The sequence below is a fragment of the Botryllus schlosseri genome, chromosome 12, assembly GCF_051294905.1.
Source record: "Botryllus schlosseri isolate E-star chromosome 12, Bs_hap1, whole genome shotgun sequence".
Lineage (NCBI taxonomy): Eukaryota > Metazoa > Chordata > Ascidiacea > Stolidobranchia > Styelidae > Botryllus > Botryllus schlosseri.
The window spans coordinates 17,993,715-18,010,043 of record NC_137247.1 but is presented as its reverse complement, the minus strand read 5'-3'; the positions used below and the strand labels follow the sequence as shown (position 1 = coordinate 18,010,043).

Here is a 16,329-nt window from a genome sequence, read left to right as displayed (position 1 = left end):
ACCGGATGTGCAACCTGTCGGTGCATTTTATGGTAGCCTAATGGAAGAATCAATATTATTGAAGAATTCATTCTTAAAATTTCACAGCCAAATGCATATAGTAATTGCCCAAGAACTTACATCGATTACCCTATGCTGGGTTAGGGATCTGTGCTATTTTGTGGGCGGAAGGGGGTGGAAAAATGTTGTTTCGAACCTGATTCAGTATATAGCAGGGCTGTCAAACACGATTACCAGTGAACTCAGACCTCGGTGAACTCAGCCTTACAAACTCGGCCCTCGGTGAACTCGGCCATCGGTGAACCCGGCCCTCGGTGAATTCCGCCCTCGGCAAATTTTGTATTCACCGGTAACCCAAATATCCCACCTCCGGCAACCCTATAATATCCCACCTCCGGCAACCCTTATATCCCAACCCCCGGCAACCCTAATATCCCACCCCGGCAACCCTAATATCCCACCTCCACCAACCCTAATATCCCACCTCCGGCAACCCTAATATCCCACCTCCACCAACCCTAATATCCCCCCTCCCCCAACCCTAATATCCCACCTCCACCAACCCTAATATCCCACCTCCGGCAACCCTAATAACCCACCTCCACCAACCCTAATATCCCACCTCCGGCAACCTTAATATCCCACCTCCGGCAACCCTAATATCCCACCTCCGGCAACCCTAATATCCCACCTCCGGCAACCCTAATATCCCAGCTCCCAGCTTTAATTCAAAATTGTTCGGGGGCGGAATTCACCGAGGTTCATAGTATTCGAGAAACACCATGAATACCACAAAACATGTGTGGTATGTGAGCGTCGCGTTATCTCCCCCGCTTACTCAATCCGTGAATACAAAATTTCCCGAGGGCCGAGTTCACCGAGGTCCGAGTTCACCGAGGGCCGAGGTAGTAAGGCTGGGATCACCGAGGTCTGAGTTCACCGGCAACCGTCAAACACAATCCAGACAGGCCAAACACGGCCCGCCAGACGATTTCATCCTGCCAGTGGAGAAATCTATTGCACACCATAGCAAGTAGCAATCACCAGAGCTCACATTACAGAGGGTCCAATTCATGACCTATGTGTCCCACTCCATTTCTGTATACAGTCGTTTGGCAATGCTTTGCTAGTGTGACGTCATATTGACACTCAATATGTAATACCTCATTTTTAAATCCGCTAGTAGGCGCTAAAGAGTGTCCGGAATTTCCTTCACAAAAATATGGTAACCCTATCATAGCAGAGGTATGAAATCATACCACAAAAGGTAATGGTAGATAGGGTGTGCCTATTTCATTAATGTCGACAACGTCGGCATATCTTCCCACAAAAACCCACTGCTGATCATTATCACCTTCGAGTAAGGCTGGTAGTGAGGAGAGGATCGAAAAGTTCTCTGATCCTACTCCGATACTGTTTTTTAAAGCTCTTGTCCGGCTCAGGCCACACTCCTGGGCCGGATTCTAGAAATGACCGTGATCCGCTTCGAAAAACTCCGAAAACAATTATCTACTCACACGATGGTATTGAATATTGATTGAAACAATACAAACAGGACATTAAAAGCTCAAGGATCAAGCCCAACCCTTATCTGAATGAATCATGCCAACTTGGACTTTGCATGTGGTTACTTTCAATGAACGTTTCACTTCAACTATATTGATTCGAGGGTCGATGAGGTTAAGGCTGTCATATTCTTAGTAAAAAGTACTGATCCTGCTCCAACCCAATCCGACCGCATCAGAAAAACTACTGATCCGGCTCCGGCGAAAAATGAGAAAATCCGGCCGGATATCCGCTCCATGCTCCGCCCTAAATGCTGAGTACAATGATTGCAGCACAAGAATCTGATTCAACTAACAATTCTAATGATTCGAGCCCACTATCGAGAGATGATTTTGTCGAGTACTGAAATTATACGCACCTTGCCATTAAGAGTTAATTCATCAGCGATAATTATGGTTTAGATAGCCCACTATTTTCCACTTTGAAAGCATGTAAACTCGATTGGTCGGAACGCAGCATATTAAACATCTACTACAACGCTATGCAGTAGGAACTGAAATCAATCCCGGTTTGAACTCAGCCTACAATCCATTGGTGTAGCGGCGGTGGAACATTTGTACCACAGCACCATACGATATATAGTGATTAGGGCTGGGCGCAATGATTCGAGTACTCGAATCTGAATCGGGTATGTATTTTAATGATTCGAAACGATTCTTTTCAAGTACTGAAATTATACGCTCCTCGCCACTGAAAGTTAATTTATAAACAAGGATTATGGTTTCGATACTCTTTCCACTTTCGAGGCCTTGAAACCTTGATTACCCGTATCGCAGTATACGAAACATATAGTACAAAGCCTCGAACGTCACTGGAAATAACACATTTATGAAGACATGATCATTCCACAACATTGTCACAAAGTACAATGAGCTCGGTGTGGTCGGAAAAATATTAAAGTATCTATTAATGTGATGGATAAGAGGCATTATATTCTTTGTTGTGGCATAAAAGGAAAATATTTGAACTATACTACATTCTGTTATGACGTCATAATGAGTGATACCAAATACTCGACTCGACTCGAAGCATGATACGTGATTCAGAATCGATCCACTCAGGTACTGGATTTTGCACAGCCCTAATAGTGATTGCTGATGTCCTAACTTATAAATAATATGATTTGGCTTTATCGTAGTCGCAAATCAAAGTCCGAATAATTCTCCGTCCAACTCCTGCAAACTGTCATTTATTAGTTACTAATCCTTGATCAATGCTTATCGGAGGTATTTCGGTAAATAAACGACGCACAACCTAATATGCACCTGTCACTGTATAGCATGCTTCCCTGTGTACTACATCTTAATTGTGATAGACACACATCACGGATTAACAAATACTCGAATGGCACGTATACCTGCGAAGATTTTTACTCTGAACGCATGAGCGAACCGTTTGCATTTTGAAGTACCTTCGTTTGATCATATCATATTGTCCTAGAGGGCGATATGATCATATTCTGCATGATTGGAAATCCTCGATGGAAGAGTGCATTTGCGAAACTTTATTAGTCAAACGCGACGACGATCGAGTTATGGTTGTTATTTGTTATTCATGCTGTTTTTACTATTGTGGTCATTTTACACCTGGCCGATACCGGATTTATGATTTCTGAGCTGCCGACCTTAATCATGGCCCACTGTTGCTCCATTCTTTTTTAAGCCAACGCCGAAGCGGATCGTATGACGAATCTAGCCAGATAAACCTACAAAACCTAGGCATACCGGCCGGGATTACTGTATGAAATGGTCGCAACTCGCAAGTATGGTATTGGCCATAATATTATTACCTGCAGATGCACGTCCGTTTGCTTCATTTTACGGTTTCTCCGTATCGCGTATACGAGCAATCCGTATCGTGTCAGGAGGAATAAGGAGGTTAGATCGTTCTCTACTTAGCCTAAACTACTTCACGAAGTTGGGGCTTGAAGAAATTCAAGATTTCAATGGATATTATACATGCATGCGGCGGATTGCGGCCCGCCAGGTCATATTATGCGGCCCGCGACCTGGTTTGAGATTTTGAAAGAACGCTTAGTAAAGCATTTTGAAATGCCGAAATTTATTTCAGTTTAAAAATACTGTAGTTGTTGTTGTTGTTGATGTTGCTATTAATATTCAAAAAAGGCTATTCTCCTGTGCTTAATGTCACTATTCCTCACTAACTGATACGGCTTCGGCGACGATGATAGCATTCCACGGAGGACGAACTACTTCATATGAATGGGCAATCGGGCATATTGCCTTGTCGTGCAATGGCCCAAACACTGCCTCGACCGGGACGCTTAGAAAACAGTGTCGAGATGTGGTAGCGTAGTAGTATAATCAACAGCTGCAACACCAATAGGTTGCGGGTTCGAGGCCGACTCCAGAATTCCTACCTAAGTGTTGGTGGTTTAGACTTCCCCTAACCATCTCATCCATGCATGCGGTATCTTGTAAAAGCCTAGATGTGGGACGTAGGCTACCACAAGCCGCATCTATGGAATAAAAATGAAGAGCAATGGCCTGGTGTAAATGACCATAGTAGTCGACAAACAACATGAATACCACAAACAACGATAACGCTTAGAAAACGAATTGTGGATTCCCAACAAAGTTCAAGCTTAACGATGGGATAGTTTTTCAGCAAGTAACGTCTCCAGCAGTCCCGCTAACCCCTATATCGCTTCTTTAGTCGCTGGAAAGTGTTGTCAGGTATTGTGTGCAGCTCATAGTTCAAAATAGAATGAAAGTAATGATTTTTGTTGTATTTGTATTTCCTTAAATAAAATAGTAATTCTTTTGCTGAAACTATTTTCCCGTCCCCTATGTGTGGCCTATTTCATCTCGATATTGAATTCATGCGGCCCGAGGCCTCTACGAAATTTGAAAAGTAGCCTACGACCCGTTTTGAGTTGGTGACCCCGGCTCTAAACGCCCAGCTCTGGATGTATTGTAAAATGCCCTCTAGAATCTATGAGACTTCATCAGATTTGATCGTTTTTCGGGCTTATTAAACAGACATTCATTATTTACTATATCCCCTACCCAGCAAAATCAAGTTCTCTGTGAAGAAGGTAGAGACGACACGACCAATTGGTCTTCAACCAATTGGCTATTCAAAAGAATTTTGGATGATTTGCTATCTCTTGTGGTGTAGGTCTCTAGGAGGACGTCAAAGGGGTTTTAATGCGAGGATCAAGTGGAACAACTTACCAGTGAAAATTCATAAACACTCACCACGAATCATACTCGAAATAACAAGAATTCAATGATTTTGGTATGAATTTATTAGCAGCATAAGGTACATACGCACCATCCAAAGAAACTAACGATCTAATTGTAGAATCATTAAAATTTAATCAGTAGAAGTGCGACAGAAGTAAGGCTCATATATATTATTTTTATGAGTTAAAAATATTCACACCGCATGTATGGGAAGAGGGTGTGCCTAATAGCTCGTCGCTGTCAATTCATAATGGCGATTAGGTGCCCCATAATTATGTATTTAATCCGGTATACTCCGCACTGATATCCCACAGTCGTTTGGCGGATTCATCATTACGGGCGGCCCGCGACTCTTTCTTCACTTTGCAATCCCTGTAACGATATACGCTTAGTGATAACGTCGCTAGATAGATGCATATCGATGAACGCATGGGTATACCTAGAGATGATCAGTAGCTACTTTTTCGAGTATTCAAATAAGTTTTGCATACTTGAGCTACTCATTCCCAAGTGGTCATATCTTTTTGAAAAACAGGGGGCGATAATACCAAAGGGGGCAACTGGGGGTGATTGAGGGCGAAAATGATAGAACGTCCAGTGATATATATTTAATTAACGCGATAAAAGACGGCGTATTCTGTATATGGCGCGTAAAAGGTCATATCAACGAAAAGTAGATGCATAAACCGGTTTTACGAGCACTTACCACATCGGGGAATGGCATTTTTGATACATATTCACCATGGATCAGAGATAGGTAAATAAACTTCCCGTTTATAGGTCCTATTTTTCGGATCCGTAACAGGGGGGTTGAACATTGGTGTCAAGATTGAGACTGGAGCGATGATTCGAAAAAGGTTGGGAAACACTGCCTTATACCTTTTTCAAAAGTGGAAAACAGTTTAAAGATGTTTCCATCACGTTTACCAGTGAACTTGTCATAAAGACTGGGTGAAATGACCCTGTTTCACGGTACCTGAATATAGCCTATATCTGAAAATTTCACCAATTCACACAGCAATTGCAAAATTGTCCTCCTACGATTAACTGGTTAAAGTATGCAAAACTACTTAATTGAGTACTTAAAGTTCTTTCCTTTTTCTATTTACACTTGAAATAGTTTTGAAATGTCCCGGAAATCGCTACTTCTACTTGTAATTGAATTCTAATTCCACCTCTAAATTACAAATCAATCAAGTACAGGACAATTGTGATTTTTGGTCACTCTATAATATACATAGTGGTGAAGATGGTGATGTCTCACACGGATTGATTTATGCTGACTGTGATTTGAGGACTACGGTATTGCACATGTTGCAGAAGCTTGTCACACGAACTAATGGCGAACGACAGACGCATACTTACGCGTAGTATTTCCCCGTTTCCAATTCTAGTTCGGGTGCGACTGCGCAATATATTTGCGTCTGTGCTCCCTGGTCTGGCGGTATCAGGCAACACTTGAAGCACGGCATCAAACAACCTAGTAATCTATCGATGCATGTCGGATCAGGTATTGTTCCAATGTGGCGAGCGAGTTCAGTGTCCACGACTCCAGGATGGAGGGAATAGGTGGTAACATTCGTACCTGAACAACGATGCAAATATGAAGGCACTCTTGTAGTCGTATAGGTTAGGTATGTACTGGGATGATTTCAAGGTTTCTGATGTGCACCTCTTCAACATCAAGCTGTCTATACAAAGAGCAGTGGTTGGGAACCTTTTTCGTCTGAAGAGTCATGTTTGCCCAATATTTTCCATTTTAACTACAAAAGAGCCATACATGTCAATCAATTGTTACGTCACAACTGAAAATTCGTGACGTCATCGTAATACAAATTCCATCTTCCTACATGGGATTAATCGTGGGCGCCATATTTCTCTGTAAAAACTGGTAGGCTACTAATCATCCTGTGGCAGTGTTGGGATCAAGTCACTACCTTCGAGTCACGAGTCATTTCGAGTCATTGCACATTTTGACTCGAGTCAAGTCAAGTCAATGGATTTCCAAAGGTGACTCGAGTCAAGTCAAGTCACTTGATTTTTGGAGGTGACTCGAGTCAAGTCGAGTCAAGTCAAGTCAAGTCACGAGTCAAGTCACAATTCAAGTCAAGTTGCCTTTTCGAAGTATGGGGCATGATAACGTCATTACATTTTGCTAGCTGTCTGAAATACAGATTGGGTGGTCATTGATTTTGAACCGATGAACGAATATAGAGTTAAATATGCACGTAAGAAGGCGCTATATCGCTCATATATACGTAGAACTGTTAAACCACAGTTTATAGTTAACAGACAAAATAGAGAATAGATGCGAATTGATAGGAAGCAAAACATTACCCATTTGCAAATCGATATGATACGATTCGACTCTGTGCCAATGGCTGAGGACAATATAAACTATATTCGAACTCAATTTCAATAAAACAAGAAGTTTGGTTAAGGTAAAAACTGAGAATAATTACTTTACTATACTAGTTAACGACAACGTAAGCTGTAAGCTTCGATCACTTCGTTTGCGATCAATTTATTTGTGAGGGAGCAATGGAGGCTCAGTAACACGCACGATCAAATGATTGGTCGCTCTCACGATTACACCAGCGTTTCACGAACAATCCGAACATATGCAGGATTCAGTGATTTTTATCGACATCGATTACTTGATGACTTGAAATTGACTCGTGAATTTTGCTCCGAGTCACGAGTCAATCCATATTTCTGATACGCCGAGTCAAGTCAAGTCAAGTCATTTTAGCAAAGTGACTCGAGTCAAGTCAAGTCATTCGAAAACGGTGACTCGAGTCTGACTCGAGTCATCCCAACACTGTCCTGTGGTAGCGCAATTCATCGTGAATAGCTGAGAATTTATAATAATTGACATTAATCTAATATAACTGTAGCACTGATTCCAAAAATCTTAATATTGATCGACTTCCCAATTCGGCGGTAACATAAGCGTTGCACTACACGCCTACATTTTAACGGCAGTACTAGAAAGCTTCTTATCAATGAGGAACATGGGTGGAAAAGCGTTTTTTGTAATTTGTATATGTATGGACTGTCATTTCGAAGGCAATTCATTTCTCGGCGTAGCTCAGGAAGGCAATGTGTATTTGAAAACTAGATCGTCATAGAGGCGTCCCCATGTCATGCTATTCTCTTTGATCAGTCAACGTGTGGTGCCATTAAAGATTACGCAGCGCGCGATTCCGAGTACATCGAATTCGCGAGTGATATTAGTCGCTGGCGCTATAGCAATTGCAATTTGAGGATTTTGTAAAGGTGTCCAAGCCCGTAACCTTGGATATGCCACTGCCTTGACCTCTCAAATACATGAAACTGAGTATCGATAAATTAAATTAAAAAGTCAAAGATCAAGCACTACCATTATCTTAAGTAGTTATGCCAAATTGGACTGAGCAGTTAGCAAGTGGCTTTTTCCATGAACGCTTCACTTTAACCATTGATTCGAGGGTGGAAGAGGGTGAGACCGTCCTCTTCTTATTGGAAGTACTGATCCGGCTCCGAATCGGCTCCGACCAAAAATGAAAAAATCCGGCCGGATATCCAATCCGGCTCCGTTCCATGCCCAGCTCTAGAAGGTGACTTCATTCAAAGAGTGACTTGATCTAAACACTGCATCACTGCAACATATCATATGTTGCCACAGAAAGGACAAGTATGCTGGAGTCTAGACATTTGTTGCGAATCGCATCATTGGTTCGACTAGCCATCGTACCCCCGAATTACTAAATTTGTGAAAGTAGGATCTTATATATGAATCGAGCAGAGTCTGCTACCTTCCAATCTTTCGCTTAACTCCCTGGAGAATAATATGTTCATCAATTTGCTCTGGGCGTAAGCTTTGGTCGACGCGTAATTCTTTTTAAGATTCAAGTCATCCCAGTTTAAATCGCTTGCACTAGTATGCGCGGCTGATGACACAGTTACCACCCGGCTCGGTGCACTTGACTAAAATCATAAGTTGTTATAGTTCACCCTAGACATGGTCAAAACACAATCAGCGTTGCTACTGAAATAACGTCGCAAATTCCTACTCAGTAACAAGTACAAGTATAACGATTTCCAAGAGGTGACAAAACTACTTGAAGTGGCAGTAGCAAATGAAAGGTCCGAAAGCACTCAAGTAAGTGTAGTTTTTCAGAGGTGATTTGGTGTCCAGGTCGCATACCTTTGATAGTATATCGGCAATGTCTACTTTCACATTGCAAGATGCATCTTCGCAACAAACGCAAAATTACTGCAGCGACGCTGCAAATAGGTGTAATCTTCGAACATATACTCAGCAATCACGGTGAGGAGAATTTCACGCACTTCTTATGACGACTTCAAACACAAAACCGATGCAAACTTACCCCAAAACGACTTTCTACTTTATGAAATCCAAGATATAAAAAGTAAATAGCTTTGGCGCCGAAATTGCTCTAGTAGAAGTAGTAGTAGTAGTATTAAAACATCACCACTTCCGTATGTAAAGTGCTTGATTACTTGCATACTAGTGCATACATACATAGCGACACTACTAAACAGTTGTCGATCTAATCCACAAACCTTGAGCAAATCTAAGAGTAAGTTCGTTAATAGAAAATGTCCCAAGTGATTTGTTCCGAATTGCATTTCAAACCCATCCGCAGTCGTCCATTGCGGACACATCATAACACCTGTGCAAAGTTAAAAGTTGATGTAAGGGTACCGGTCGCTACAATCGGTGAAATAATACTAATGTTACCCGCATTGTTCAATAAGACGTCAAGACGCTGTTCCTTTTCCTTGAATTGTTCCGCGAAGGTTCTAATGGAAGCGAAGGATGACAGATCCAAGGACATTAATTCCACGTTGTCAGAGTCGGATTCCTCCACGACCTGTTGAATTTTCCGATGGACTCGAGTCACATAGCCATGTTTAAAACACAGTGCTCATTATTAGGGCTGTAAAGGATTATACTCGAATCTGAACCGAGTATTCATTGTAATTATTCGGGTCGCTTCGTGAGAGACCATTTTTGAGTATTCGAATTACGCCAATCTTCACTACAAGAGTTTCCATCCAAAGCATGTAAGACAAAGATACGCATGGCAGTGGGGTGGTCATTAGGGATGGTGTGAACCTCTGAAAGGTTCAGGTGTGCCGATAACTCTTGAAAAGAGGCACCCGAAAAGTCTTCGAGTTTAATAAATATACTGCTACAATGGATGTTGTATTGAAAGCTATATTCAAGTTCTGTACCACGAACCAGCTATTTAGGTTCGTGTGAACGCAAACTTTTTCGAAAGGCTCTGTGTGAATGCCAACGTGAACCTCATGACGTCATGTGACGGCATATTGCTAATTCCAACCCTGCATTTCACTGAAATAATAGCCTATATTAACGTACACGACACCTAGCGACGACTTGGGCCACATAATGCCGCAATGCTGAAGTACATAGCTTATTGACGTTTTAAACGTCGCCAAATGTATGAGCTGGTGCTATCAAATGATACAATATTCACATAAAATTAATATCTTCCGTCGCATTGCCTAGAATTTCGACGAGGACTTGCAAGTGAATAAAAGTTACGCCTTAACGGTCTAGGCCAGACCGACAATGTATTTGGCGTGTGAATATTGCTACATTGATATTGAGCAGGGTGTAAAACGGGTTTCTATTCTTGCTACCGATATTACCCCATATACAAGTTGTACAGCAGTAGCCAGCAGTCCAATCACACGGATTTAGTTTTTATGATACAATAAATATATGAAATCAAGATTGGCCACGTACACCTGCTAGATTATTTACATCGAACAACGAGATCAATTTCATTGATTGGTTGAATAAGCATCATTCGCTGACTACATGTAGTGTAGTCTTGATGTTGTGTGATTGTGGGTCAAGCTCACAGCAGGGAGTCACTACATATTCGATGAAACTTTGGTACAAAGCATGTAAAATATTTGAGATTGTCAAGGTCCATGCTAGTTTAGTGTTGATTTTTCATGCTGCCAGCGCCATGCAAATAGTGGCCCGAAGTTTAAATGCAATAAATGTCAACCAAAGATGTTATAATGAAGTGAAATTGTAATATATGAAAAAGGTTCACAGTGCAGAACCTACCGAGGTTCGTTTGTGAACGCGAACATCTAAATTTCTAAGGTTCACTCCCAGAACGCGAACGTGAACCTCTCGTTCACACCATCCCTAGGGGTCATCAACCAACAGGATTGTCTTCAAGTGCAATGAAATAGGCATGGTCGACAAAATACCAAATTCCCTTTGGGGTACAAGTCAGCAAATCAGGGGGAACGACATGCTATGTGAAATTAGGCCTAAAAGCTATCTGGAGCCCAAAATAGGGCTTTATATGACTTTATAACATTCTTAATATACCCCATAGGGATGCGGTTTTTGCGTTAAAATTGATTTCACGACTTACTGATGCATAGAAAAAAATATGACTTTAATGACTTTAAATGGCCCTAGTAATAGCGATACAGAACAAACGTAAACGAGTATTAATGAGAATTAACAATATGAAGTTATTGTTTCGCGGTAACTTTTGTAAAAATGAAATTCGTGTTAGTACTCCGTCAAAAGCCGTGAAGTTCCTCAGTCTCTCTCTAATTGGATAAATATAATACTTCATTTGACAAACAGAAAATAGCAAAAAGTAAGCAAGTCAATTACAGAATATTACGAAGTAGAAGTAGTGGAAAACTACTTGAGTACTTTAAAAAAGTAGAAGTGCGTCGTTACTGACCACCTCTGGACATGGACACATGGAACACATGGTACACAGAAAATATTATTGAACGCTCAAGAGGACGGGAAACCCTGCAGGCGTAGATCCCCCATTATGTTCAGTATATGTGTGACAGCACAAAATGTACATATTTAACATTTTCTACGTCATCCATACTCTTATGGATGGTTGCCCGACATATGAGCATGCGACACAATGGAAAACGACAGTTCAGCATGGAACACATCAGCATGCGTCACTTCAGCATGTGACTGTATAACCCAAAAACTTACCCTAACCCGAAACATAGCCTAACCTAACCTAAACCTAACCTAACCTAACCTAAACCCTAACCCTAACCCAACCATAAACCTAACCTAACCTACCCCTAACCCGTAATTTAACCCACATGCTCATGTGTCGCATGCCAAATTGTCGCATGCCGAAGTGTCGCATGCTGTAACGTCGCATGCTCATATGTCCACGGACCCTTATGGATACATAATGAGTGATACTCTAACACTCGAATCGGGCCACGGATTAGGTGCTAGGGATGGTGTGAACGTGACGTTCATGAGAACGAGAAGAACTTACGAGAAAAAAACTTTATTATAACGGAATATGAACCCATGAAGAAGAATTCTAGTAGTTACATCACGCATTATGGTAGGAATATTTAAAATTTCCTGTAGTATAACGAAATATACTTTCCTACATTCTTGGGTAGGAAGCGTCTGTCCTTATCAAGTGGCTTGCAAAAATGGATAAGAAGGTTCAACAGAAATAGTTGTTGGCTGACAACATTGAAGTTGTGCGTACACTGCTGGTAACACATCGTGCAGCTTCATTCTGACAATGTTATCAAGATCGCAATAGAACCATGCAATGCCCACGCGATCTTGCTTCAGTTAGAATATTGCGGTATAACACCATGTAAACCTATTTGTTTTATTTCATCGTTTATGATTCACAATGAGCAGAAAATGGGCCGTGTACAACTGTAGGCATATAAAATAGGCTACAAGCTGTAAAACGTCAAATGATAAGTTCAACGATGGTGCAAAATGTACGATACAAACGAAATGCAGGTTGCAAAATAATTTGACAACTTATTGACCTAACTCTACAATTTTGACAAAATTCTTGACTTACTTTGACATGTCAAAAATAATTGCCCTAATTATCATCAATGGTATGATGCGTGACCTCCGTGACCACACATATTAATCAAATATTAAATTTAGGCCCGTAAAGCAGCAAAGAACTCAGAAATATTGATCACTTACTCTCTGTTTCGCTTTCTCCCCCTTGTCCATATTACGACAGGCCATGATGACACGGGCGCCTCTCCTTGCAAGGTCGATGCAAGATACGAGTCCTAATCCGGCGTTTGCACCAGTGACAAGTACGGTCTTTCCGGTCATTTTGATATTCGGATCGACTCTGCCTCCAATGACTGATTTGCCCATTGCGATTAATTATAATGATAATGACTGTTACGTTATGAAAATGATAGTCCTCTTTGTTGAAACTTGAAACAAAACTTCAATATGTGGCGAGATAGCGCAGTGGTATAATCCTACCTAAGTGTTGGAGGTTTATGTAGGCTCCTCCTCGCTTACTCATCTGCGTAAGCGGTGTCTTACAAAATCCTAGAAGTGGACCGTGCTACAAGTCGGCAGATATGAAATCAAAAATGCAGAAAATCGGTTGTAGTCGACAAACACCATGAATACCCCCCCCCCAAAAAAAAAAAAAACAAACTTCAATATATAGTACCATCAAACCCGGTATGCAATAACCGCAAATCTCTGAAGTCAATACTCCGTGTATAGCACAGATCTTTGTTGACGGCGTGCAGCACATCTCAATTAAGGACAGGCAATGACCTCAAAATATCGGAAATATGTAGTTTACAAACCGCCTGGGTTTCAGGGATGGAGCATATGGTAATGGTAATTTTAATCCTTGTCCGCTTTCATTCCACAATATGACAAAACAATCTTGCTTAGTTTCTCATAATCGCTAATTCAAATGTGGTCCGTTCGAGCCCGAATTATTTCAGCCGTTCGTTTTTAGCATACATATTTGTGACATCCAGCCTAACATGGACGTGCCAAGACAGCCAGCTGCCTGTGATACCATAATATTCACAATTCTTGTTGTATACCGTGTTGGTATTGGTGTACAATCGAGGCAGACTCTTAATACGGATTCATCAAACACTTGGAAGCATACCCCTGTATAAACATCCTCACCTTCAACACGGCGGTGAGCTTTCTGCAGTATCCTACATATGATAGTGTTCTGCATTATTGCTAGCCGATCCACTCAAACGAAATTTCATTGCATCATTGCAGTTCTCAACGACTGCCTGCCGAAAGTATTGCGAATATTTACTTGGTGACTAACCGACCGTATGATTTCTTGCCGTCTCTACTGTGCGAGTGTGCGTAGTTTAACTTTAAACGAACTAAGCTGTCATTTAAGAAGAATGATATGACCCCTTCCGCTTAAAAGATCAACGATGTATTTTTATACGAAAGATTTCAAATAACTATAAGGCTCAGTCACATTGCAGATTATAGTGCACCGCAAAAGACTTGCCTGCTGACTGGTTGGTACTGGCACCGACACCGACAAGATAGCGTAATGGTGAAGCGCCCGGCTTCTTGATCGGCAGGTCGTGGGTTCGATCCCCGGCCGGGTCAGACCAAAGACCTGATTAGTAACACTGGTATCCATGTCTTCCCTGCTTGGCGTTCATGCATTACTGGGATAGCATGGAGGGGTGGTGCATGACTTAGAAAGCCGTAAAGGCTATATCTGCACTTCCTTGTCCAGCGGCATATGCACATCATGCACTCATGGTATGCATATGCAATGCACAGATCGTGTGTATGTTTATCGTGAGTCGGTGTATATGCCGAAAAAACATCAAGGACAAAAATAAACTACGTCCTTTCCTTTCCTTTCCTGGTAATTCCTAGACTTGAATAACTGGGATACGTTTGTGAACTGGATGTACTGGATGTACCAGTATCAAATGCTTGTAGCTACAACCGCCTAGGCGTAAGCTACGTCATCATTACATAACTTGAGGAATGCAGCGACTGAATCTAGACTACATACCGATGCTGAGATGCACCATTCGTTGCAACGTGAGTAGTGTACTCAACCCATGACACTATCTCTGCTTCGCAACCCTGTTTACTTACTACGCCGCAGAGCTCGACAATACGGCAGTGTATCAAATTACAAATTATTTCTGCTGAGTCACTCTCTCGTAACGTAACGGGCGTTATGTGTTTCTTTTCTTTATATAGTGCAGAGGTGGCCCGCGAGAAGGTTCTGTGTAGCCCTCGAGGTAATTCTCGATCTCGAAATTGGTTATATTATCAAAAATTATTTATCCAGGTAATTTATTGTGAACTTACAAGGCCATCTAAAACTGTCATTAGCCAGACCGTGAAATTTGGGATGTCGATGACGAAAATATTTCGTGGCAGATTGATTTGACTTGAAATTTTTCTTGACAATTCGCGTGATTTATTGTCACTCGATTTCTTGCTCTTAGTATTGATTACCCTCCTGAAAACTATACACCTATATTACAGAATGGAGTCTTACTATTTTCGCAATTATGTAAGAACGTGTCGTCCAACATGCGACTTCGCGTCTGCACTGGCCGAAAGATCGTGGGCGATGAAAACTTTGCACAAAATGATGGAAGCATGTTCGTCGAAATCTTCGATACTGATGTGTCTACTGTCCACTGTCACAGCGGCGAAAAATCCTGTCACTGCCAAATGACCCCAGTGCTATACAGAGGTTACCTGCAACATATACAAGTGACAATAATATTGACCGAATTCATTCATGAAGTTTGATATATATATATATATACGCCATCCGTAGCCATCTTCTAGAAATCATGTATAATGCAACGATTGCAAGGTTTACATGCGCAGAGCGAAGCAACCGATGCCTAATCAAATTTACCGAATAATTCTGCTGATTCACTCTCTCGTTTGGCGAACGACGATATGTCGTCGTTCGTAACGTGCAAAGGATTGAATTCTCCGTATGTTTCAACAATGCAATGACATGTCATGTTCATTGTTCATAAGTAAACAGATAGCTTTCAGTATGTTCAGTTTTCTTGATCTACGTCAGAGGTGTCGCGCTCGTTTTGATTGTGGGTCAGATCAGCCTACTGTCTTGCTTTGGCGAGCCAGACATCTTACTGTAAAACAAATGCAGCGACACAGCAGTGTTACAAACTTCTACGAAGATGTTCGATTCGGGTTCTTCACTAGAATTTGATGAATCTTTTGATGGGGTATCTGACAACATCGGTCTTGATCTGTGGCACGGATGGCGGGCGAGGTATTCGAACTGCCTCCATTATGCCATACCCGTGTCATCAAACGATTGCATACCAGCTCCTGAACATATTCTGCTATACAACACGGTTCTCTCACGTGATTTACATGAAATCTATTGCGGGGGCATACGAGGTCACATCAATGCGAGGTAGGATAGCTATGATGCCATATTGAGCAATTCTCAAACGATATATTGCAGCATCGCGGTATGTCCGATGTGTATGGGTATAATAAGGCTCGAAGAAACTCTTCACCAGCATTGTAAATGTATAGTGGCGCTGATTACCTGTAAAGGACTGGCGCGCCAGTCTTACAAAATTATCAGAGGTTACAAAATACTCCGTTAGTTACAGGGAAAGTAGTCTGGAGACAGATCGTATTCATAGGAATCTATGATATGAGAGCAGGATTATATTGCAGAATTAT

The 16,329-nt window shown here is 41.6% G+C and overlaps 2 protein-coding genes across 3 annotated transcripts in view; both read right to left on the bottom strand.

The window, feature by feature from the left end:
• The window catches only part of LOC145451567 (uncharacterized), a 321,835-nt gene that overhangs the window by 104,395 nt on the left and 201,111 nt on the right, over positions 1-16,329 (bottom strand). The gene's annotated exons all lie outside the window — the stretch shown is intronic.
• Positions 4,820-13,179, bottom strand: LOC145452256 (retinol dehydrogenase 13-like). The gene is made up of 6 exons (XM_080330466.1): positions 12,802-13,179; positions 9,523-9,655; positions 9,345-9,454; positions 8,573-8,744; positions 6,141-6,360; positions 4,820-5,147 (listed from the first exon to the last, which is right to left on the bottom strand). Exons 1-6 carry the CDS (start codon positions 12,982-12,984, stop codon positions 5,048-5,050), a joined length of 918 nt encoding a protein of 305 aa, XP_080186592.1. The 5' UTR covers positions 12,985-13,179; the 3' UTR covers positions 4,820-5,047.